This window comes from Schistosoma mansoni, chromosome 4, assembly GCF_000237925.1.
Source record: "Schistosoma mansoni strain Puerto Rico chromosome 4, complete genome".
Classification (NCBI taxonomy): domain Eukaryota; kingdom Metazoa; phylum Platyhelminthes; class Trematoda; order Strigeidida; family Schistosomatidae; genus Schistosoma; species Schistosoma mansoni.
Window position 1 is genome coordinate 8,139,577 of NC_031498.1, and position 24,133 is coordinate 8,163,709.

General features: G+C 33.7%; 2 protein-coding genes across 2 annotated transcripts in view, besides 1 other annotated feature; one reads left to right on the top strand and one right to left on the bottom strand.

Annotated features, from left to right (window-relative positions):
* The window catches only part of Smp_126970 (hypothetical protein), a gene marked incomplete at both ends in the record, with an annotated part of 47,670 nt that extends 38,317 nt beyond the window's left edge, over positions 1-9,353 (bottom strand). The window contains 8 exons of the mRNA XM_018796706.1: positions 510-1,024; positions 2,536-2,602; positions 3,735-3,865; positions 3,966-4,102; positions 5,742-5,909; positions 8,357-8,450; positions 8,498-8,785; positions 9,311-9,353. Of these exons, the coding sequence (XP_018651822.1) occupies positions 510-1,024; positions 2,536-2,602; positions 3,735-3,865; positions 3,966-4,102; positions 5,742-5,909; positions 8,357-8,450; positions 8,498-8,785; positions 9,311-9,353 (1,443 nt within the window). The remainder of the gene's footprint in view (positions 1-509; positions 1,025-2,535; positions 2,603-3,734; positions 3,866-3,965; positions 4,103-5,741; positions 5,910-8,356; positions 8,451-8,497; positions 8,786-9,310) is intronic.
* A 552-nt stretch (positions 9,354-9,905) lies between these two features.
* Smp_009070 (putative zinc finger protein) lies at positions 9,906-16,226 on the top strand (the record flags this gene model as incomplete). The annotated part of the gene is made up of 3 exons (XM_018796707.1): positions 9,906-9,961; positions 10,693-11,208; positions 14,691-16,226. The coding sequence occupies 3 exons, from the start codon at positions 9,906-9,908 to the stop codon at positions 15,922-15,924; spliced, it is 1,806 nt and encodes a 601-aa protein (XP_018651823.1). The 3' UTR covers positions 15,925-16,226.
* A 5,210-nt stretch (positions 16,227-21,436) lies between these two features.
* Positions 21,437-21,470: a sequence feature (Short protein (Smp_197900, CCD79218.1) was converted to a misc_feature.).
* Positions 21,471-24,133: the final 2,663 nt, after the last annotated feature.

The window sequence follows — 24,133 nt, forward strand, 5'->3', positions numbered from 1 at the left end:
ATAAAGTTTACCTTAACTGTAGAATATTATGGGCCGAAGCCTCTTTCATCAACAAACCTCCAAATATTATGCGTCGATTGAGCCTAACTGTTTTAATTTCAACTTTAAAGTGCCTAAAAATAACCAAACACGATTATTTATCATCTGGTGCGATATAAATAATCATGACTAGTCGATTCCATTAGATATAAATCTTTTACGAACTTGTTATTCATATGAAGAAATATAAAAAAAACTTATAGTCTGAGTCTCAGAGACAGCGAAAATTAATTGCGGGAGAAATCACTTGGCTGAAAATGGGTGGTTATGGTGAACATTATCTTGTGCTTTCATCAACTTAAAATTTTGAACATTCATTCAGCGTTCTTTCTTTTTTATCTGCACAGGGTAAAATTGTTTTGGTTAATCATTATTGTTAAACATAGATACATAACATCTTGAATGATGTATCAAAGAAAATTATTGCAATAACAAACAGTAGATCAAAACAGGTACTCAAATTAACTTACAACACAAATTGTTGATTTTTCAGATGTAATTAGTCCCATTCCAACAAATCGATCACAGTTAGTAAATATTTCTTTGTCAGGACTTAGAGTAGACTGTAGTGAATCGTGTAAACTAAATAAACTCAAATAACCAAGCCGACAACTAACTGCAATTCGTCTATATGATGATGATATACTCAAACTCGTAATATTTTTACCCCAATGGTATCGATCATTTTGTATCAGGTTTTCGAAATTATAGAGATTTATACAGTTTTGAATTTCAGTGTTGAATAAATAGTTTTCACCAATTTTTACTGATGACGCTTCATTTACTTTGACAGATAATTGATCACTTTGTTTGTTGAGTGGATTTATTTTATTCACTGTCGTTGGTGTTGTTTTAGTTAAAATTAGTAAACGTAGAATACCATCTCTACCACCGGTTAGTAAACCATGCGTTGTATATAATAAATAGGTTAAACATCCTTCTAGTCTATTGACTATTTCCACTTCTGAATTAATTAATGAAGATTCTGTTGAGATAAAATCACAATTACAATCAATTTTATCAAGAGCACTTTCAAACGTTTCAATATATTAAAAGAAGAATGTCAATTAATGAAATAAAATAAGACACTTATCCACAACTAAAGGATAAGTTATCTGGTTATGCCACTTCTATGTGTATCTATGAGTTCAGCTGCTCCTGTGGAGAAAGCTATATTGGGTGCACTACCAGACAACTGAACCAAAGAGTTAGTGAACACCTCCCTTCGTGGTTAGGAAAAGGTATTATCAAGTCAATACGGAGCTTGGTTCTTTCACACTTGATCGATAGCGGTCATATAGTTGACAGAAACCAATCATTTAAAGTTATTTATCGTATTCCTACTAGTTTTCCTTATGGGGTTCGATCTCATCTCTTACACAAAGCAGAAGCTATAGGAATTCGATCCGACAATCCAAGTCTTTGGGTTCATAAGAAATTTGTAACACCCTTGACCTTAATAAATAATTTTATTTTCCATACTCTTTCTTCGTTTATTTTTCTTCACCCCCCTACCAATTATTTACTTATTTTTTCAAATATTCGCTTCACGGTCCAATTATCTGAACACTTCTTATTACGTAATCTTATAACTTTTATGAATGTTATTTCAGTGTCTATATTTTTTCTAATCATTGACCTATTTCCCATTATGTAACATTGATTCAAGCCTTTATTATTCTTATCACAACTAATACACCTGTCATCACACTACCAATTTGTACTTTTTACTTATTATGTTTATTTAAGTAGTTTATTCCATTGTTATCATTGACTCATAAACTACCTTGACTAGTTTAATAATTTCATATATGCTTATGAATATTACTGTATAGTAGAGTAAAGCCTGATGAGGATCTAATCGAGAACAATATTGTTCGCTTATCAATAAACAATTTAATGGAAAATTTAAATAAATGGAACTGATTATATTATTGATATGGAAAAAATGAATTATTTTGCATATAAGTAATAAATTCATGTATATTATATATTGTCATTTATAATAGTCCAATGCTAAAATTGTCATGAAAACGTTTATAACTTTCTTTAATACAGCTCTGACAATAGATTTATGATGTTATAAAAAAAGTAATTGTCTGATGATATGAAAATGGTAAACTTTACTGAATAAAACATCTAACTGAAAATTAATATATATAGTTGAAATCATGAGTCAATTGAAGTTAGACCACTATGGATAACCTGGAAGCACTGGATGGCCGTTTAGTCTTATTGTGGGACTCCTCAAATATATATAAAAATTTACTAAAAAATCTCCACAAACAACCCCCTCAAAATTAATAGTAAATTGCCAAAATAACCAAGTAAGAACAGAATAGTCTTATACATAATCGATTATTGGTTTGCAAATTATTCTCATGTTACAGATAAATTTTAAAAAAAGTCTGTCTTTATCTATTTATCTTGTTCGGAAGAAATTTTAGAGAAATCTGTTATTTTTCATAATTGTTATTATACTATTGTCTTCCTTACCTTTAGGACTCTGACAATGAGAAGCTGGGTTCAATAAAATTTTCAAATTCATACTGATTGGGTCAAACTTGAAAAGAAAAAGAGGTAATAAGCTAATTGTATTTAAAAATGTTAATTCACTACACAAGATAAAAGAAAGGCTTCAATATTACTTATAATTGGATTATTTACGAGGTAATCACTTTTGATTTTAGGGTTAAAATTACACTAATGTTTACGAAATCATTATCTTTAACTCTGGCTTTTTTAAACATGGATATCTTCTACATTTACTTCACTCCCTAACATTTACACGGGATAAATAGTAAGTTCCAACCTGTAATTCAATGACATCAAAAAACATAGTTAAACTCTAGAAAAGTCTTTGGAATTTTTTTCTCCACTCCAAATATGCATCAGTCAGAACAGCATTTAGGGAGGTCAGCACCAAGTATTTTTTTTATCAGGTCTGTTGCAGCATTTAGCCTCCTAAGTACTACGAGATTTCTTAACAGATAAAGTCTTATTGACGGTGAGGTTTCATTAAAATAGGGTTTATTTATCTGCCACAAGTATAAGTCTGTCTCAATGATCAAGTAGGTAGTTAAGTAATATGTTTTAATTCTTGAAAATTAGGGTATAAAAGATGTGTTCTTCATTATATTGAATCAGTATAAACACTAAAACAGGAATAAAAGTTCATTATCCAGTTTAATCACATTTCTGAAATATGTGTGATCGATACCGTAACCGTAATAATGATAAAATGTAATATTTACTCATCCAAGCCTATTGATGAATCAGTTATGATATGCTACGCTAACTTTCCATTACTTACATTCAACGTAAGCAAATTATTCAGATTGAACGTACAAAACCTTTATACATACACATAGAATAAGCATTAAATTTATCTCAAACCTCATATTTAAACGCTTACTGGTTAGGCATTGATAATTGATAAATGAATTTAATAAAACATTTCAAAGGTTTAGAGTATATTCGTAGGTTTGTTGGTCAGTGAATTATTTAAAACAACAGCTTCCGAATCGACACCTATGGAAATATTCAGACGAAGAAGTTTGAAAGTAATCGAACAACATTAGTGTTCTGGTTAACTATGGATAGCGTCACTATTAAGGTATTAGTGAGGAGTATTAGAAATACATCTTAGACAACCAAATAAAGATGGAAAGTTAGCAATCGTAAACGAAACGTACCAATAACAACTGGCCTCCTTCACAGCCGATGAAAACTAATTTTGAATTTGTCCAAGTCTGTGAAACGCAATTTAATCGAACACATTTGTCCATATAATCGTCGAACTCTTCTTCTCTGGATTCATTAAGTCCTTATCAAGCAGAAAAAACGATAGATGTTAACGAAAGTAACACAAGATAGTGAACATGTGAAACAAAATATTATGAAAGCAACACTAAATATTAAGTCACCTGTAATTGAAGATCCCAGTATATTTGGATCGAATCTTGTTTCATGTCGTACACCTGTAGTATCCTCATTGATCTTAGTATCATGTGATCCATAATATGGCCCAAGATTGACGGTATGCTCTGGTAATATCATCGAACTGAAATCAATTTTATAAAGTTAGTAATGAATCAGCAAGGTATTAAGTATAACTAATTATTATTCACTTGAAAATAAATATCTAACAGACATTAGGATATACTCAAACTATGGTTTGTGCTACATGAGTATAGAAAATAAAATAATACTTGACTATTGATTTGCTTCGATATTTTGTTCAGCAACAAACAGTGAAGTAATAAAGTAAAATGATTTGTTCTCTTGAACGTTTCATTAGTGAATGGGCTTTGCAAGAACCACACATATAAAGAAAGTTGATTCCGCATTCTTAAACCTATGCCGCTTATAACTGCTAGGATATTTGAATGCATTATCCGTAAACTTATTTCATGGCTTACCAAGTCAGTGAGAATGGAGGACCAAAAATGCATACACACATTCTATTTCAGATGCTTTCGAGGCACTTTGTGTTAGTGATAGTATAGAAGATACTACTCACAAGATTGTTTGCAACTGGTATGCTGAAGAAAGTGGCCTCAAAGTTGTCAGATGGAGTGAAGGCTTGTGAAGGTATGTGATGTATGCTACTTGTGTTGACAGATATAAGTAGTATGTAACTTCAATCGCAAGTTGAATGTCTGACAGTAGAAGGCTAAGAAGATCGAATTGAAGAAAACAGAAGGGGAAATAAAAAGGAATCGTGGCTTGGAAGAATCGTACAGAATGTAAAGGACAATTGATGGGAGTTTTGTAAATGAAGTATTTAATGTTTGGTTCTCATGGTTCACCAATACATTCTGTAATTCTGTATTATAATAACAAACTGTTTTTTCCACCTGAGTGTTCGTTCATTACAAGTAAGGCGAAAGCAGGGAGTTGACATAACACTTGGAGACCAGATGAAAAAACTGTTCAGATTCACGAAGGCAGCAAAAGATCTTAACCACAATGGCAAGCTAGTCCAAATAATTACAAATCTTTATCTGTTGTAGTGACTAGTATATTTGTTACACATACCGAACTCAATCTGTCAACAAGAGCTAAGTAAGGTAGTTTAAAAAACGAAGTAGGAGCATCAACTAGTGTGTTGTATGATAAACAGTGTACATCCTAAATGATTTTCTTCAGGTATTAGAAATCGGTGAATAAGGACTTTGAATAATACAGTTTAAGATAGATTTCAAGTCTTGAGACCATCTTTCTATGAATTTTGAACATCCATTTTTGTCTCATTTTTCTTGATTATTTATATCAATGAATAAATACATTTATTGTTGTTTAAGTCCATATAAAGCTTCCTTGTTCTCAAAAATGTACGTTATGGTTGTCAACAACTTACGTCAATAAAAATTTAGAAATAAAGATTTGACCGAGTGTGACCAAACTCAGTAGTTAAAATCCTGATACGTCATCTTAGTAGCCTATGAATATCGGGCTAGTCTCTAGAGAAACAAACATGTAACTTGTTGGAGAGTTAGTGATTGAAACAAGCGAAGTAATCAAAGTAAAATCTAGGTGACGTTGGTTTATAATATGACTAGAGGTTTCATAGCTCTTCAGTTAATTGACATTTATACCCATTCTTTAAATAAAGTTTACAGTTATTGAGCTTATACAGTTTTTTATGATACGACTAATAAATATACGTTTGCATATGCCGGTAGGATAGTAGGTCTTACTTGCATTTAATAGAATTCATCTGGTCACATGTTTCAATCTGCCAGACATGTGCACAATGATGATCTGTCCCCAAAAGATAATGCCAATCTGTCGGACAAAAGCTGAATGTTGTTAAGTGTAATCCATTTAAATTAGTTTTGCACAATATTTCACATGAATGAAAATTCCTATAAAACGTATGAATGGTGCAAATATAAATGATTTGAATTAATCTACAAATTGTTTTTCTCAGAAAATATCTCAAACCGATGGCTTAGATATTATCTCTTGTTTTACTTATGATGAGAGCTTCAGGTTATGATTTTTAGAATCATTTACAAAACAAAGTTGTCTACATTCTGTTACACGGAAATCATCATTCAAAAATGTTATGGAATTATAATATGTTATGTAATATGCTATATGAAAGTAATATGCTATTCTGAAGATCCAATACCGTTATTCAGTTCAGCTCCTCCTTCATTCAATTTTTCTCTCGGTGAGGTATTTGCTACCTGTTCTATAATTCATAGCAATGCTATTTCGTGTCAATTTTTATTTCAGAAATATGTTCAATGTACGTAATTGCTTGCTAAGGCTTTTCATACTCGTTCATTTGGAAATCAAGATTTGAGTTTGTGAGTATTCATCAACTCTGTTATTTTACTCTGGAATATTGGTTGTTTCAGTACCTAATGAGCAACAGTTGTATCGCAAGAGTAACAATTATAAACTTATAAAAATCAGTAGTCAGGCCTTCATGTTTATTAAACCACAACGTTTGTCCATTTCTGGATTTCATTCTCACGTTCAATACACACAGATAAGTGATCACTCAAAAATAACTATCAACCTAACGGATTTACACGCATACCATCAATGGTCATCGTACAGAGTTTTTATTTCTTCAATAAATCATTACAAAAATAAAAGTAAGTTGAATGTCGTATAACGTTCAAGTTGGCAGTTCACTGGTTTGAATAAGTTAACTTGTGGTGACATATCGGAATGTTTTTAAAAAACTGATAGCGGTTATTTCAAACTCATTCGAACAGTATCTAAATATTTCTGGTAGTGCAATTTGCGGAAGATCATGCATCACAGAATACTCACTGGATATCGTGACTCAAAATATGACTTCATAGTATTTTAAAGGTTTTATTTTGAGTCTGAATGATAATGATATGAATGAAATAATCACGTAAACAATCTGATAAACAAAACTAATGGTTCCGATTGTAAATGGAATTCAAATAAAACTTGTTTTCCGAATATAAGAGTGAAACACGGACGCGTTATAATTGAGGTTTCATTAGGCTAAGTCTTTTACAATGGTGATCACAGATCAACAAAGACCTGGGATATTTGTAATGAAAGGGGTTATCAATTTTGACCAAAAACATTTATAAAATGGGTGTTCTTCAATGAAAATGGAGGTGAAATAGTATTCGACTACTACTTTTAGTACTAAAAGCCATGTGTATGAAATCAATAAAAATATCACTCTTGAGTTTATTTAACCATCAGTAGATTCAGTTGTATGCTTTTCAGTCAACTGCAGTGTCAAAAATAATTTCATGTTTTAAATTATGTGACACTTGCATCGTGGCTTTGAAATAATTGTTTGTGACAACAGAAAAGACGTAAATCCGTAATTAATATGACACACAGTTTGTCGTATTTTAAGCCATGTAGGGTGCAACATGGTGATAACTTGTTTGATGGTTACGACTAAGTAGAACTTGTAACAGCACTGACATTTTCTTAAGTTAACTACACTGGCAAACTGGACTTCCTAAAATAGCTCTCTGGGTTCATCTCAGAGGAACTAGGCATCTATGAGTTAGGTCGCTATTGATGTCATTGGTCTGCAAGTTGATGAGGCTTGCACTTCATGACTGAGCTATATAAGAAAAATCGACAGTATAAGTGTTTATAATTCGTGATCTTATTTTTAGATTCAAAGTGCTTTTTTCATATTTGCGTAACAACTACCGACTCTCTCCTTCTCCGTTCAGAGTTTGTGTGCTAATATCTGATTGCTTACTGAAAAACACAAGTCTGAATTCTAATTGCGCAATAAGTTCCACGTATAATTGGAAGAAATCAAACATGAGTCTATTGATGCCAAATCCCAAAACTCAACATTTAAGAGGAAATCACTTTTAAAGTGCACATATGAATTTGGAGTGAATTCTGCCTCTTAGTTTTTAGTGCGTATCTAGCTGAATTGGTTCATTCTGTGTAAGGTTAGTCTGCTGAATTTTTAAGAGTTTCATTTAATTAATTAGATCACTGTTATTCTGCATTTAAGTGATGGTAGGACAACCAATACCTTTTGCGGTCAGTAGTCACTGGAACCAACTGATATAATGATAAATAAAGGTGAATGTGGATGTGATCCTGTTAGTTTTACAGTAATATATTCTACTTAAAAAGATAGTCTTTTGGAGTAGCTGGAGCTATAACGGACGATAGCCGTTCTTTTCCGCGCTGAAGTCGTCTTTCTTTTATTTATTTGTAATGGCCCTCTTCTATATAAACCACAGTCAAGTGTCAAGTCAGATAACTGAAGAAGACACAAAACTAGGTAACAAAAATCAGAATATTAATTAATACCAATAACTAAACTTACCATATTGATAGAATAAAATCAGGTATGCCAGAAACTGTTGCATAATAGTTGGTGTGGGAAAAGATGGACTGTTGGATCTCCAATTTAGAAGCATCTGTTTGATCAAAATCGACAAAGCTTGAGAATGAGGTTGTAACTTACTTTTCAAAATATTTTCCTCTTTTTGAGGATATTTGTAAATGTAAACCTTCGGGTTCACGTTACATAACTCTGTTACCGAAAAATAAGGTTCTAGTGGATGTATGGATAGACCAGTGGAGTGTTTTGTGGGCGAATGAAGTGTTTCAACCTTGTTAGTTAAAATATCATGAAACTTAATTGATGGACCACATTTTATACACAAAACATGATCACCTAAAAATCCAAATTGATACTTCTTCAGTCCTTGAACCCATCTAGAAAAATTAGCAATAAGCAAACGAATAAAGCCTATTTTGTGAATAGACAGTTCAAATCAAGTAAATTACAATATTGGATAATGAGAAAACCTACGTTTATTTTACCATGCAGTGATGTTATAATGCATATGATAAATTCACTCATTAAATAATAAATTAGAACAACTGTATTTTGAGTATACTTTGTAGGCCAATATAAATTTGCCTTTATGTAAATGGATCATATAAAATCAGGGTGGTTACTTGAGTTACTGTAGTGTTTATGTGAATCAATGATTTCTTTGTATTGGTGACTGTTTTGATTTTGAATTCCAAATACAGTGCATTCGTTCATGCTCATCTAATACTTCTTGATTAAATTGCGTTATTGCTGGGATTACTAGTTTATACTATAATTCAAATACCTTTGAGCATCACAGATACTAAATTTCAAAAATAACTCGCTACAATTCTTCTTAGAAGTTTTCATTCTTTCAAAGACTATTATTACGTCTACTCATGTACTTTGGACAAAGAATCACCCCAAGATGTATGTATTTTAGTGATTAACATTTACTATCAGCATCCGCATGAAACTTTGAGTGACCATGATAACACATTTTTTTAATGCAAAACATAAGTAGCGGGAAGAATACTTTGAAAACTTCTGGATCACAAAAGATGTGACCTAACACTGGATTACGATACACTAAATCATGATTTCAGAACTCATCTCAGGGGGTATTTTTAAAAATCTGAAAAATATAGATCAACTAGTCTAATTCTGGAGTTTCGTCTCTCAGTAAAAATGTCAAGCTACTAGGAGTATCAACCGAAACATGAAGCATTGGCAATTTCCGTTGAAAAGGCAGAGCGAGGTTACTACTATAGCAAGGATTATTAAAATCAACCTGAACTCCTTCACTTACCTTCGAAGATCGGGTAACCTGAGGATAACTAGTTGCGTACCAGACGTAACCCCTGCACCTAGAGTTAGTAAACATTTAGCATCTAATGTCCTTGATCCTGCAAACTAGGGGTTCACGAAAGCTTTTGAAGCAGACTTGCTGCTCGCCTGAGAACTCAGCATTCTGTAATATAACAATTTATCAGAGTTTTACTTGCTATCCAGTTTTTCTAATATATATATATATATATATATACATGGAAACATGTATGCTACCAAGAAGAAACCTGCTGTAATATTCAGAGTATCTGAAAAATGGACGTATGTACATTGTTGGACTACATAAGATGAGATATGATAAATTACAATGAATATTGTTTTTTTACCAATTAAGATGATTGCAAATTATAATGTCAGTGCTCATACTAATTGATATTATAAATCACTACAAAATATTTTGCTTCTACTCTATATATAATTGGTTTACCATCACGTTTTAGATAAGCACCGATAATATAATTTGTAATAATCTATGCTCAAGTTATGTGTAAAGATCTTTAGTGAGAGATTATCTTAAAGTCACTATACAGTATATATCTAGTATAATGCCATACTCGAAGGTCATTTTCATTTTTTTGCTTGTCGTCATGGTAGCAAAAGCTTAAACGCTCGTTAAACGTGATTTTTATTCATGCTATTATTGTATTCAACAGGTAATAATTGTTATATGGCATAATCTGTTACGTTTGATTACCTTATACACCTAATGGTATGTGCGGTGCTTTCGATAGCTGCGCAACATGGCCTTTCCGGCAATTTCAAACTAACAATACTAATTTGCTCAACAAATCGATATCGACCATTTCTTTCGTGTTCAGATTTGTTTTTCAATATGAAGTGCGGATGGATATACTCTGCGTCCGACTAAAATAACAGTTCAACCCGGATTATTCATTTTCATCAGGATCTAACAGATAATTTGCACTAGTGTTAAATGCTTGTTCCCATAAAATTTTCATTATTTACGGAAAATCATTTATGAACTTCTTCAGTCAATTTCTGGAACTGTGGAACTCACGCTTTCCTGGAGATAACAAAGCTCCTCAACTGGATTGTTTGAAAGCTGACCAGTTTAGTTCTGTTGCTGATCAGAAGCGTGCTCTGGAGGAATATTCGTGTAAGTTGTCAATGACAATCGAAGAACACAAACAAAAGATCGACTATGACTCTTTTACAAAAGAATATTTACAGAGGTGTATACAAAAGCTGGGTGCTATATCACAAGTTTTCAGTGAGATCGAACATGTTGGTCCTAAAGTATCTGGAAGTTCTAGCAGTCAGCTTTCGCACATAAGTAATTTCCCCGGTGATATTTCGAGCAATATATTTTCTCAAAATACAACACCCTGCTTTACGAACAATCCTTCTAATTTCTCTCTGCTTCCACAATGCATAGCATCAAGTCTTATCAACTCAGCATCGCCACTTCTTGCAGCTGTGGCAACGTCTACTGCCCCTTTTTTATTCCCCTCGACGTTGACACACTTTTCCTGCCCAGATGTAATCAAGTAAGTTTCTTTCTATGACTCAAGTCACTGTCATCCTGGTGAATTGTTTACTTGCAAGATGGTAGTTTCTTGTTTTAATTTCTTTTGTTGTTTGCTTTCAATTAGTCTTTAAAAAAATCCGACTGAAATGCATATTTAGTGAGCGGTCGCGCATTCTTACAGCTTCAAGGATATTAAGGTGGAAACGGATAAAATATTTTGGCATTTTCATATTTGGGATATGGGAGTTCATCACTAAGGATATCTTTGGGGCGTGCTTTTTGTTGTACGCCAACTGTCAGTTCTTTTGATAAATTACGTAGTTGTCTTTTATCATAGTGTATACAAGAGTATAGTTGCACCATAGATACGGTATTTTAACCAGTTTTCTAGAAGGTCTTGGGTACAAATCCTTGGGTAATATCAATTATTTTTTCATATCCAGGAATCCAACATGTATTAATATCATCCCACAATGGTACTTCTCATTCTTACTAAACTAACTTGTTCGTATCAGTTGTAAAATTTATATTGTTACCTATTACTTTGACCTATTATACATATCAGAATTTCAAGAATTCCGACATTTTGGTGCATCCCTTTCATCTAAAGCTTTGTATGACTCTTCCGACGCTTCCAATAACAGAAAGTACTCATGAGCGATATTATTTTTGGCTTCAAATACCTTGATAATGGCGGAATATCTGGATCTCATTATTTTCTCTTGTAATTGTGTGCACTCGTGAGCCTATTTGATTTGCAATTACGTTGCGCGTAACACTAGATGGCAGATTCCTGCCTATCACGTGCCTCAAATGTATAGGAACTATTTGTGTGTATTATCAATGAGTCATTTGATACATCGTAGTTCCCACTTCCGAGATCTCCAAAAGGAGTCAAGTAGTTGAATGTCTATCAATTATAGCTTAGGTCGTTACACTTTGAAATATGTTATTGGTCATACAAACATATCAGTCTATTCTGTGAAGTTTGTTGGGATATAATGCATTAGTGTATGCATAAATATCTGAAACGTGTTCGCAGATATTAAGTTAATAGTCAATGTAACTTGATAATTTATTATGCGCTTATATACAGGCCAATGATAGTATTTTGTGGTCCTGTGGTTGATTCACTGCAACCCGGTTTTTTAGTTCGATTCCACCTGTCTTTTACTATGCCGATGTGGTAGTAAAAACTATCGTTATATTGATTATTTATTTATTTAAACACATAAATATTGGTACAAGGAAGCATCAGATACATATGCGCCGCACAAATCTCATTTGATTTGTGTGAGGGCTGAGATACTGCTCGGGTGCCCAGACCGAAGCAGGTGGTTTTCTTAGGGGATCACACCCGGAGCCTTTGACCTAAAGATCTAATCCACAAGGCAGTGGAGCATCGTGAGGAGATGCAGTCTCATGGTAGCCGGTGACCAACGATTGGTTCATACGCCATTTGTTCCTTCAGGATACTGGAGCCCATGTGCACCATTGGTTTGGAATCAGGGTTTTCTAACTCCCCTAGATGGACTTTCTGTGTCCACCAACCCGGTTAAAGCGCCGGACATTCGCTTTTGGTCTTTTCAATTTCGTAAACAACAGTAATACCACGAGAAGACAGTGAGTAGGACTTCCCTGGCAGAGGCTATATACGCGTGGCCATGTGAGAGCATTTCTAGAGGGAGAGCGGACTCTCCACACTCTCGGCCGTACCAGGGCATTTGGGGGCTGATTGGGTGTTTACTACTACTTACTAACATGAGGATAAGACTTTAGGGTGATCAAATAGTAACAATGTCAAAAAAGCTGCATCATGTTGTGATAATATGCGTTGATATGACCAAGACCTATCACCAATTCATAATATAATAATAATCAAGTGAAGGTTTATACATTAAGCTCTGCACTCTAAGTATTGTATATGCCCGGTACTACTCGATGGCCTGCAATTCCACGTTCTGAGGGTGTTGATGAATATTGGCCGTAGGATCATTGATATAAAGAAAGGTTTTATTTTAAAATTAATAGCATACAGCCTAACTCAATATCTTTTGCTGTGCATACTCACAATATCAGTTTGATAATATTGTTACTGCTCTCAATAAATTGTTAGTTGCCTAGTTACGGATTCAAAACTAGACCAGTGAAAATATAAGATATGTTTCTGTAGTGGGTATTCGACCACAGATATCTTCAGATCATATACTAAATGTTGGGGTCACTTGAAAAGTGATGCTAATGTTGGCAGTATACTGTTGAGTGAAAGCTAATGCGGCACTAGTCATAAGGGCTGTCGAACCAGGACATAACATTAAATCATGATATTAGTAACATATGATCTAAGCTGTACCTCACGTAATATACTTCATAGAGAAATGTTGCACTTATTGTTTACTTTAATTCTGGAATTCTAATTCCCAGGTTTAATTTTCCCCTTAAGAACTATACTTGTGTACTTTCTTTCCTGTTATTTTGAGTTCTTAGGTTTTCATCTTGTTAATGTCTTGTCGTCTCACTGAAGCAGTGTATTGGCTTAAACTTACTTTTTTTCAGATCGTTCACTGTATGTGGTCACCTGAATGACCGTTTCGGTAATCTCTAGTTACAATTCTGTAGTCTGATTAATAGTTGGTTAGCTTCTTTTTGCAGAATATCAGCTATATGCATTGTAAATCTGGTTATCACATTTTAAACTGAAAATATATACTCGCCCGTTCGTTGAAGATTAAACGAATATCAACATACATTTGCTTTGGCGCATTTTTGGTGCTCTGTATTACCAAAATATTTGTACTATGAATAAAATTAAAAAAATACGATTATGTTAACAAGCTATAATGGTTACGGCAAAGACGAAACAGTGCGGGCCCTAAACATTTCACTCCATCGTTTAATTATAACTTGTCCTACTTGTTTTAATTAATACATTGAGTTAAACAATACAAAGTCTAACTATACGATATATTCGAGTGAGAAATCGTTGATCATCACAGACAACAAAAAACCTAGCATGAACAGTTATTGTTTTTCTGATGTATTCACTTTGTGTATGCCAGTATTCAGTTAGTTCGTATCCTCATAATTTAATTTTGTGTTATTTTAAAAAATGTACCGAATCCAAAGAAATCTAATCATAATTTTCCGTCTTAACCAACCTACGTAACTGTGACTTTGATCAACATAATGAATGCACATGTACACTGAATCTACGATAATGTAACTTAGTTGCCAAGTATGGGTTCACGCATTTGGCTTTAATCCTCATTTTTTGGAAGTACCGACAGTACGGAGTTTGGACCATAATTCGCTGGTTGAAACCAAGCTCCTTAATCCTTTATATTTACTGTATATTGTGTAATCTATTCGTCTCCCACCTTCTGTAAGATATTGCCAAACATAAGACAATTTCGAAACGCATCATTTTAGTGTTTTCGAATTTCTACACATAGTTTCTACGAATGTTCTAAGTCTTTTTTACAATGTTTTCTCCTGTAACAGGTCTGATCCGGATCAAGTTTCACAATCCAATAGACCACGTGGTTCAGGGGATCATTGTCTTGTTCAAAATCATGAACACCAGTCATTTGATCTCACCCCATCTCCTATTCACAACAACTTGTTTTGTTCCGGGACAAATTATCCTCCTCCAACGGCATCTCGACCTCTACCCCATGAAACAGGAAGCTGTGTTAAATCTGACTACTCGGGCAGATTAAACGATGGTTTAACAGGATCAACTACGGATGCTCAGGCGGCAGCTGCTGCCGTAGCGGCTGCTTTTGGACTCAATTTTACTGGTGGTGGCCCACTTACTGGCAACAACAATGTGATGGGCTTTAATAAACAAAGAAATCAGTCTGGTTCCAGTCTTCTCCAAATCTCACCAATGAGTTCTATCAACGGTGTAGATGGAAAGGAAGAAGATAGTTCAGTCGAGCGTCCTTTCCAGTGTATGACATGTTCAAGAAGTTTTTCTGTCAAGGCGGGTTTAGTACAACATATGCGCACACACACAGACGAGCGGCCATATCCATGCATTCACTGTGGAAGAGCTTTTAAGCAAAAAATTCAGCTCACCACACATATGCGTGTACATAGTGGTGAGCGTCCTTATGGTTGCCGTTTATGTGGGAAATTGTTCAGGCAGCAAAGTCATGTGGTTCAACACCTACGAACTCATACAGGAGAAAAGCCACATAAATGCTATCAATGCGGTAAAGCTTTTCGTCAAAAATACAGCCTTATTTCCCATCAGCGTCGCATGTGTCGCAATCGCTCCGCTTCTAACCCTATTGCAGCAGGAATGACCATGTGGATAAGTCCAGGAGTAGATGGCGATACTGGTAATCTCATTAAGGAATTCTCCCCTAACAAAGGCAATTCGTCGATTGCAAGTCCGAATGCCTCATTGTCAACTCCGATCTCAGTTATGACGTCTCTCCAATCACCCCCATCTCCTTTCCCTTCCTCACCGGTGTCTAATACTCACGCACTTCCACAAAACCAGTTTCAAACTCCAGTTAACATAAACGGTGATTCACATCGGGAAAATCCAGTTGCAACGAGATCCCGTTGCAATTCTCTGTCAAAGAGCAAGTATGAATTACACGATTGGTCTCGTTCTCTTTCAAGGCATCCATCACGTCTCACATCAGAAGATGATTCTATCCATAGTCCTAGAAATTCAAGGTCCGGCGCATTGCAAGGTCATGCCCCAATGGGACTTACTTAATAGAAGTCATGAAGACTCGTAATTCATAATGATTTAGAATACATATAATTTAATTTTTTTGTCGAATTATCAACATTTTATATTAATAATGATCTGTTTTACATAATTTTACTAAACCTACAGCTGTTATATGCCAAAGACCAAAATAAAGCACATATTGGATGCAATGAATTTCGCCTTTTTAAAAGATTGTTGAGGCACCTACTCGAACACTTTCACCCATGAAAAAACAATTTTGATTATTTTGTCACTGTCTCATTCTTTTGCTTCCTACTGTTATAATAATGATTCTTACCATTTCTGTTTTATCTAAGCAGAACTGCGTAAATTATTTTAAATATCTTTTGTTCACTCTCCAAACTTTTCACCCATAAGTGGATTCCAACCACTCGCGCTACGAAAAACCTGCTTCTATTTTGTAAAGTGCTTTCAAAATCTTTTTGCTTCACTGTTTTTCCCATCATCAATTGATTGAAAACGTTTCAGCCAAGATACACAAGTTTCATCGAATTATTTATTATAATGGATGAAACTTTGAACAAATCAGTTTAAGTTTCGATATTTTTGATTAAAACAGGTAGATCGTATTTATCATTCATTCCGCGTTTGTTTGTTTTCGGTGTTATCTTTTTTAACCATCCTATGTTTGTATTACGGAATAAATTAGTCATTGATATCATGTGAATTGATTTAAACATAGAAACCTAGGCTTTATGAATGCCTTTGTTGTGTATTTGGCCCTAATTTTACCCAAATATTTTTTATGACCGATATCTGTTCGTTGTTTGCGTCACATTTAAAATTCGATCTTGCGTTAATGTTTTGATAATTTTTAGTAATTTTTTCTGATAAAGTCAATAAGATATTTCCTTTGACAAAATGCCATATACGTAATTATTGAGCTCATATTCGAAGTATTATTTTTGCATACATCAGTATGATTTTGAGCTCCACAGTTGGTTGGATTCATTTAAGGTTATAGTGCTTGACTCTTCATCGGGAATATTTTTCACCTACATCTAATTACTTCCAGCATATACCATTTTGTCAATCATTCATATTTACCTTTACAATCTAAAAAGTACCTGTACACTATGAATACGTTGACATGTAGTAGTGATTCTAAAAACGGTGATTCACCTAAATACTATGGATGATGTAAATTCTACTGACAAGTTATTTCAATAACTATGTAGAGCTAAGTGCCATTTATTTCAGTACACGCTTGCAAAACTAAGAATAAAAAAACTTAAGTAGATGAAATGTTTTTACTAATCCTCTTATTCGATGAACCTACTGAGTAAGCAGTAGCAGTGTTAGTATCAGTCAAAGTCAATTAGTGAGGCTTTAATTGAAAGATTCGTAGAAAATCTAAAGCTATGGCTTACCGTTGTGGAAAAAGCACTTTTTAATGTACAGATACGTTTCCAAATAACTAGGGCAAATTTTCAGTCGTTTTTTGTTAATAATGTAGAAGAATTTAGAACAATAACTAAATATGTTATTTTAAATGTCATATCAAATTAACTTTATAAGCGTTTAGAACTATTACTTTGCAAATAAGAAAGTTTGTAAAATTCGACATAAGTCGTAGTAAGTTTTGCTTCCAACACTAAATTTCACCATTCTCGATTATAATAATCGGATTTGACGTTCGCTAATAAAATAAGATTTCATGTACATCGCACATGTTTACTATCGCAAGATTGCTAGTACCTGTCATGAATTCGATGATAAAACAATGAAAAGCCCCTACACTGGTTTGTACTTCTGAGTTATTATCATATATTTGGTCAAACATTACGTGATTAAATTATTCAGAAATCTTAAACTAAGCGCTTAATCGTAATTACATTTCAGCTCCTCGATAACGTTCCAATTTAGAACTTATTAAGTGCTACTAGTAGATTAAGTAACTGTACAATATAAATCAGAAGATATCCGAAGTAAGTATCCTAACAATGTGGAATGAAGCGTCCTAGTAAACCAGTAATTTTAAAGTAGGTTTCAATATTCCTTTTTCTATTGATTAGTTAGCGGCCATCTGTAATGTTTATAACTGAGTTACGTTGGAAACAGTATAAATAGTGTGACTGATTTATTTATTATTTATTTGAACATTTAAATATTGATACAAAGGGGCACCAGATACATATGTGCCGCATAAATCTTATTTGGTTTGTGTGAGGGCTGTGATACTGCCCGGGTGCTCAAACTGAAGCGGGTGGTTTTCTTAGGGGGTCACACCCGGAGCCTTTGATCTAAAAGTCTGATCCATAAGACAGTGGAGCAACGTAAGGAGATGTAGTCCCACGGAAGCCGGTGACTAACAATTGGTTCATACACCATCCGTTCCCGCAGGATACTGGAGGACTTTCCGTGTCCACCAATCCGGTTAAAGGGCCGGACATTCTCTTTTCCTCTCAATTTCGTAAACAACAGTAATGCCACGGAAAGGCAGTGAGTAGGACCTCCCTGGCAGAGGCTATATATTCGCGTGGCCATGTGAGAGCATTTCTAGAGGGAGAGCGGACTCTCCATACTCTCGGCCATACCAGGGCATTTGAGGGCTAATTTAAGAGTGTTTTAGGACGCACGGATTTGTGGGAGTTTTTTTCATGAAATTCGGACATTACATCATGGAGACATTCTGTCGATGTTTGAGTCAGCTTTGTTAACGTCAACAGTTGAGCAACCGCTGTTCCAACTTAATACTGCTTTGGATTGTGTTGTGCCAATTCGACCACTCATGTTCTTTTGGAGGTCGGTCAGACAGGCAAGTTTATTAACAAACAATGGAATGAGTTTAGTTTAATGCCTTTCTTATGTTTTTTGGTGCACTAAGCGTCTCACAACTTACTGACGTAAGTTGACTAAAATCCCTTACCAGTTCGTTTAAATAACTTATCTAGTATTTCTTTTATATTTTTGGTACAAATCGTTAACTATGTAAATTTAATAAGAAGCGTCGTTTTCTATATAGTTCTGGAGACTGATTTCCCTAGTTTCGTTCTGTCATGAATTTCTTAGATATGTAAATTTAAAATGGAAATACTTTCAAATCGTTAAATACACTCACTTTTTACTTGAAATGAATCGTCTTAGTACACTAGACTTTCTTAAGATATTTCAATGAATCGTTTAGTATAAAATATTCAGGAAACTGCTACCATGTTATACTCCCTACCTAGTCTAGGTCATAACGTCAATGTATGAGGTAATAAGGTACCGTTAGGTCTACGTGGTTTCTCTCCAACTAGATAAAGTATATCTACACCATCAGTTATTTACAATGTAAAAAAAAACACGAGGAACTATCGACGTTATCACATTTCATCCCGCAAATCTTTGAATACTTTATATTAAGTGAATAGTTAAAAAGGAAATAAAAACTATGTAAATAAAATGTGGGAAGGAGAAACAAACGAAATACGTTCACCAACAAATGACAGTTATCAAGAAAATTAAATTATTCGTTTAGTGTTAGTGTATACAACCAAGTATATGATGTCAGATTTCTAATGATTACTGTTTTTACTTACTTTGATATGTACAAATATAGTGTGGAATAGTCGACACATATTGAATAACTATTACAAGTGTCTAAGCCTCTTTTATCGAGCAAAGATATAAAACTTATCGAATTTAAGTGTATACACATTACTTAAGGTAAGATTTGAGAATTATTTGTTCGAAACAAGTGCAAAGACTTATGATTCTCACATACAAAGTACAGGAAAATTATCATCTTACAATGACCTAAAATATCAATAAATAGCCCCCTTGATCAGTCCAAATAGTTACCATGTTAAGTCCATAAAGGTGTATTGTTGCTGGAAACTAAAATTGTTTCGAAGCAAACTCGTTTGAATATTCCACAACACAGATATAACTTGACAGTCTGTTACCAGTCATTGAAATATTCTATTATTTTTGCATGAGTATCATGGAATGAACTTGTCATATGACTTAAGTGTGGTTCCACATAACACCATTAGCATACTAACTAAAGCCATCTAGACAGCATTAAATAATTTACACTATGTTGGAAACCACTTCAGAACTAACGAGTTTTCTTACAAAAGTTCACCAAACAACACTAATTTAAGATACGAAACGATGGGCTTTTACTATCATTCATACTTTTGATTGTATGCTAACGTAGCTTTCAAGCTTTTGTATAAAAAAAAAGGAAACCTTGTCTAGATTCTACGCTTGTTTCGTCGTTAATTACCATGGGTGGATTTCATTTTCAAAAATACGTCCATTTTGTGTACTTACTGAATCGCTGACCCGATTTTATTCTTGCTATTCTCTCCCAGAATCTCACACTACTCCGCATACAACGCACATTTCGGTCAGTCTTAAACCTACCAAAGGCTGAACATTGCACTTTTCGATAACAGTATCATAAGAGTTAAGATGTTGATGAACAAGGCATCTAACATGTTTCCTGCTTCATTGGCTTTGTCCGCACTATGCTTGAGCTTGTACTGTAAAATCAAATTATAATTTAATATGATTTGTTTCAATTTAAGCCTGTCAATTAAAACTAGGGCAGGAACGTGACCATTGTATACAGAGGTGTTCAAAACCACAAGATAGATGGTTTAGTGATGACTAAGAAAGTATTATGGATCATCTCGTTCATTTAGATTCACCTGTAAATATAAACTTTAAGATTTCTCACCTTACAGTATATTGATATGCTGTTCATATACTAGAATATCTTTAAACAAGCCAGAAATTGTTAAATTGATATCATCATGACAAGATAGTGGAATACACCTTGATTGTGACCACTACAAAGGTTTTCAAGTTAACGACACCAAGATGCTTAAGTGAAATTAGGACACGCCCATTCAGCCTAACAATGAGATTTCTATATGCCTAAATTTAAGACACATGCATAAATCTTATAGAATCACTACTTGTCCAGACAGGCCTAGAAAACATCCACCTTATAACTGTATGACCTTTACATTTACTGTTTTGTTTAAAAGCGATATCTTGACTCATTTCTTCAAGTGGTCTATCCTGAGGCTTCGCATTATCTATAACTTTTTTTTCGAACCCATAATAATCATTTCAACATTTAAATAAAGTTGATTAACCGTTTGAAAATAACCAACGGTAACAGCACTTATCATGTTAATGCTGTCCAAAGACCGAATATCTAAGTCAAACACTTTGACTAATATTGCCCTGACAGATCTAACTTAACACAATCTTACTCAATAGTAGTATAGATGAATTTGCAAATATACTTGTTTGATTATTCCTTTGCTGGCAATTTTTAGTAACCGTAATCTCAAAAACATTGAAGAAATCAATGAGACAAGTTACTAATTTCCTATAGATAGACCTATGAAATCTATTAAACATTGACGTTTATTTCATCCCACATAATATTTATTGGGAACGTAAATAAGAGTAAAGGACAAAACATTTAGTAAAATAACAAGGATTCATCTTGTTCTATCTTCGATGTTCGCGTACTACCGTTTATACTATGCAAACAGTAAACCATGGGAGTGTATCAACAAGTAAGGCGATACACTATGAAATAAAACGATGATTTGGCAAATTATTGTATTCCGATAGTGTAGTGTTAGTTGATTAATTATTTCCGAAAATTCATATTGTTGATAGAAATAATAGTAAATCCAAGCTTGCTCCTTTTTTAACTTGATGTTTGTGCAGACAATTAAAACTGAGTTCTCGATGTTATCTTGACCTCAAAGTCTCTCTCTCTCTCTCTCTCTCTCTCTCTCTATATATATATATATATATATATATATATATAATTTTTTGCGGTTATTTTCAAGAAGTGTGACGTAGAAATGACATCGGAAATTTATGTGTACTATTGGAATTCGAACAGATAAATAAAGAAATAAGTAATTCTCTATTAACATGAATCATCCCTTCAATACATATGCCTTTTTAGATCAGACATTAACCATACCTACTATGTACAACTTGATCAACGTTTATTATTATATTTTTAGGATACCGAAAGGTATCATGGTACTTACTATGTAGCAGAGAATTGAGCGATTATATTAATCTATGAATACTTTTTTTAAAGCAGTGATTCCCATTTGTGTACTAGTCTTGGATATCAGTTACTCTAGCACACCCTTCATAATTTTTTGTTAATGTTTCCCTGCACTAACTAATACTACTGATAAGCTGTGAGGTATTTTTTCAACAAATATCTAACAAATATGATGCGAAAAGTTCAAGATTTTCTTTTGATAGCTGAATTTAATTCTAAGAAGTGGTCCGTTGATAGTTTCAGTGTATAAGATATACATGAGTCTCACTATAATTCGAAGTTACATTGGACATAGAATTAATACTATTTGAACTTGCTTGCTTATTCACTGTGCCGTAAAATCAAATGAATAAAATTCCATTGAATAGTAGTATACTAATTGCTGAGACATTCTACGTAAAGTTGATTTTTTTTCTATACTTTGGTCATTACTTCATAGTTAAAATTAAGGAATTCTTCGTAAAGGATTATGAAGATATTTGAGGTGACTAAGAAAAATATAAATACGAAGGTTACTAGACTTTACAAATTTCGTATTTCCACTTGATGATACAATAATTTTAGTCCTACAAATACAAAGTTTAGTAGAGAATTATAAGTTATACTTAATCAAAGGGAATAAGATACTTCAAAATTGATGACAATGAATAGTACTTTATTACACTCAAAGACAAATGTTTCTTATTTACAGTTATATTGATTAAGATTCTTAATTTGATAAAGAGATATGGTATAAATTAATCAACGTAATTGTATCTTCATATCGGTTAGGCCTAGGAAGTAATGTTTCTTTCCTTACCCAATCATATTTGGCTTAGAATGAGACCAAGAGACACATTTAAATATCTTAGATGATGAAAAATCGATTTCAATAAGCTTTCTTGTTTATAGAACGTCCAAGCAGATATTTACTAGTGAAACCTTATAAATCAGCTGTTAATGTACCGGTATATTAAATCGTAAATCACTAATTTGTAAAATTGGAATCCAGGTTTTATTTTCAGCTTCAATAATCATTCTCTTATAAATATTCTGAAAGTATGTTCCCTGTAATTGTTGCTTATTTATTTTATTGCGTTAGTGTATTGTTTAGTAACTATAGTAATTCATTGTTTATTGTTTTTACTGTCGTCTCTATTTTTGTTGCTGTTGTTGTTGTTACTGTTTCTATTGTTATTTTTCTTCAAACAAAGTGGTTTCACTGAAATAAAACTGAAAGGTGGAAAGAAATAAATATTTAAACTATTAAAGGTTTCAATTTTTTAAATATACAATGCAGTGAATTAGTTTTTAGGGAAATGGTTAGAAAAAAGGAATAGATCCTTTACATAACTAATTTTAATTTTAAAGTATAAAATAAGCTACAATGTGTATGTGAATATTTGATAAATTTGTTAATTGATTCATTGTTTTTATAATTCCTTTATAAATAATTTTTAACAACACATAAGGGTCAGTTGAACAGTTGTTGCAAATTTGAGCCTCCAAATGCCCTGGTACGGCCGAGAGTGTGGAGAGTCCGCTCTCCCTCTCGAAATGCTCTCACATGGCCACGCGTATATAGCCTCTGCCAGGGAAGTCCTACTCACTGTCTTCTCGTGGCAGGGGTGTTGTTCACAAAAGTGAGAGGACGAAAAGCGAATATCTGGCGCTTTAACCGGGTTGGTGGACACAGAAAGTCCATCTAGGGGAGTTAGAAAACCCTGATTCCAAACCAATGGTGCACATGGGCTCCAGTATCCTGAAGGAACAAATGGCGTATGAACCAATCGTTGGTCACCGGCTACCATGAGACTGCATCTCCTCACGATGCTCCACTGCCTTGTGGATTAGATCTTTAGGTCAAAGGCTCCGGGTGTGATCCCCTAAGAAAACCACCTGCTTCGGTCTGGGCACCCGAGCAGTATCTCAGCCCTCACACAAATCAAATGAGATTTGTGCGGCGCATATGTATCTTGTGCTTCCTTGTACCAATATTTATGTGTTTAAATAAATAAATGTTGCAAATTTCAAAATATTCCATAAGTGTTCATCTCAACAAAATCGTGACTTTTTTTCGATCACGATTGAGTATGGTCAAGAGTTGTAATTTAACATATATACATGGTTCAAGATTTCATTCTGTTTGTTTGATGTTAATGAATTTTT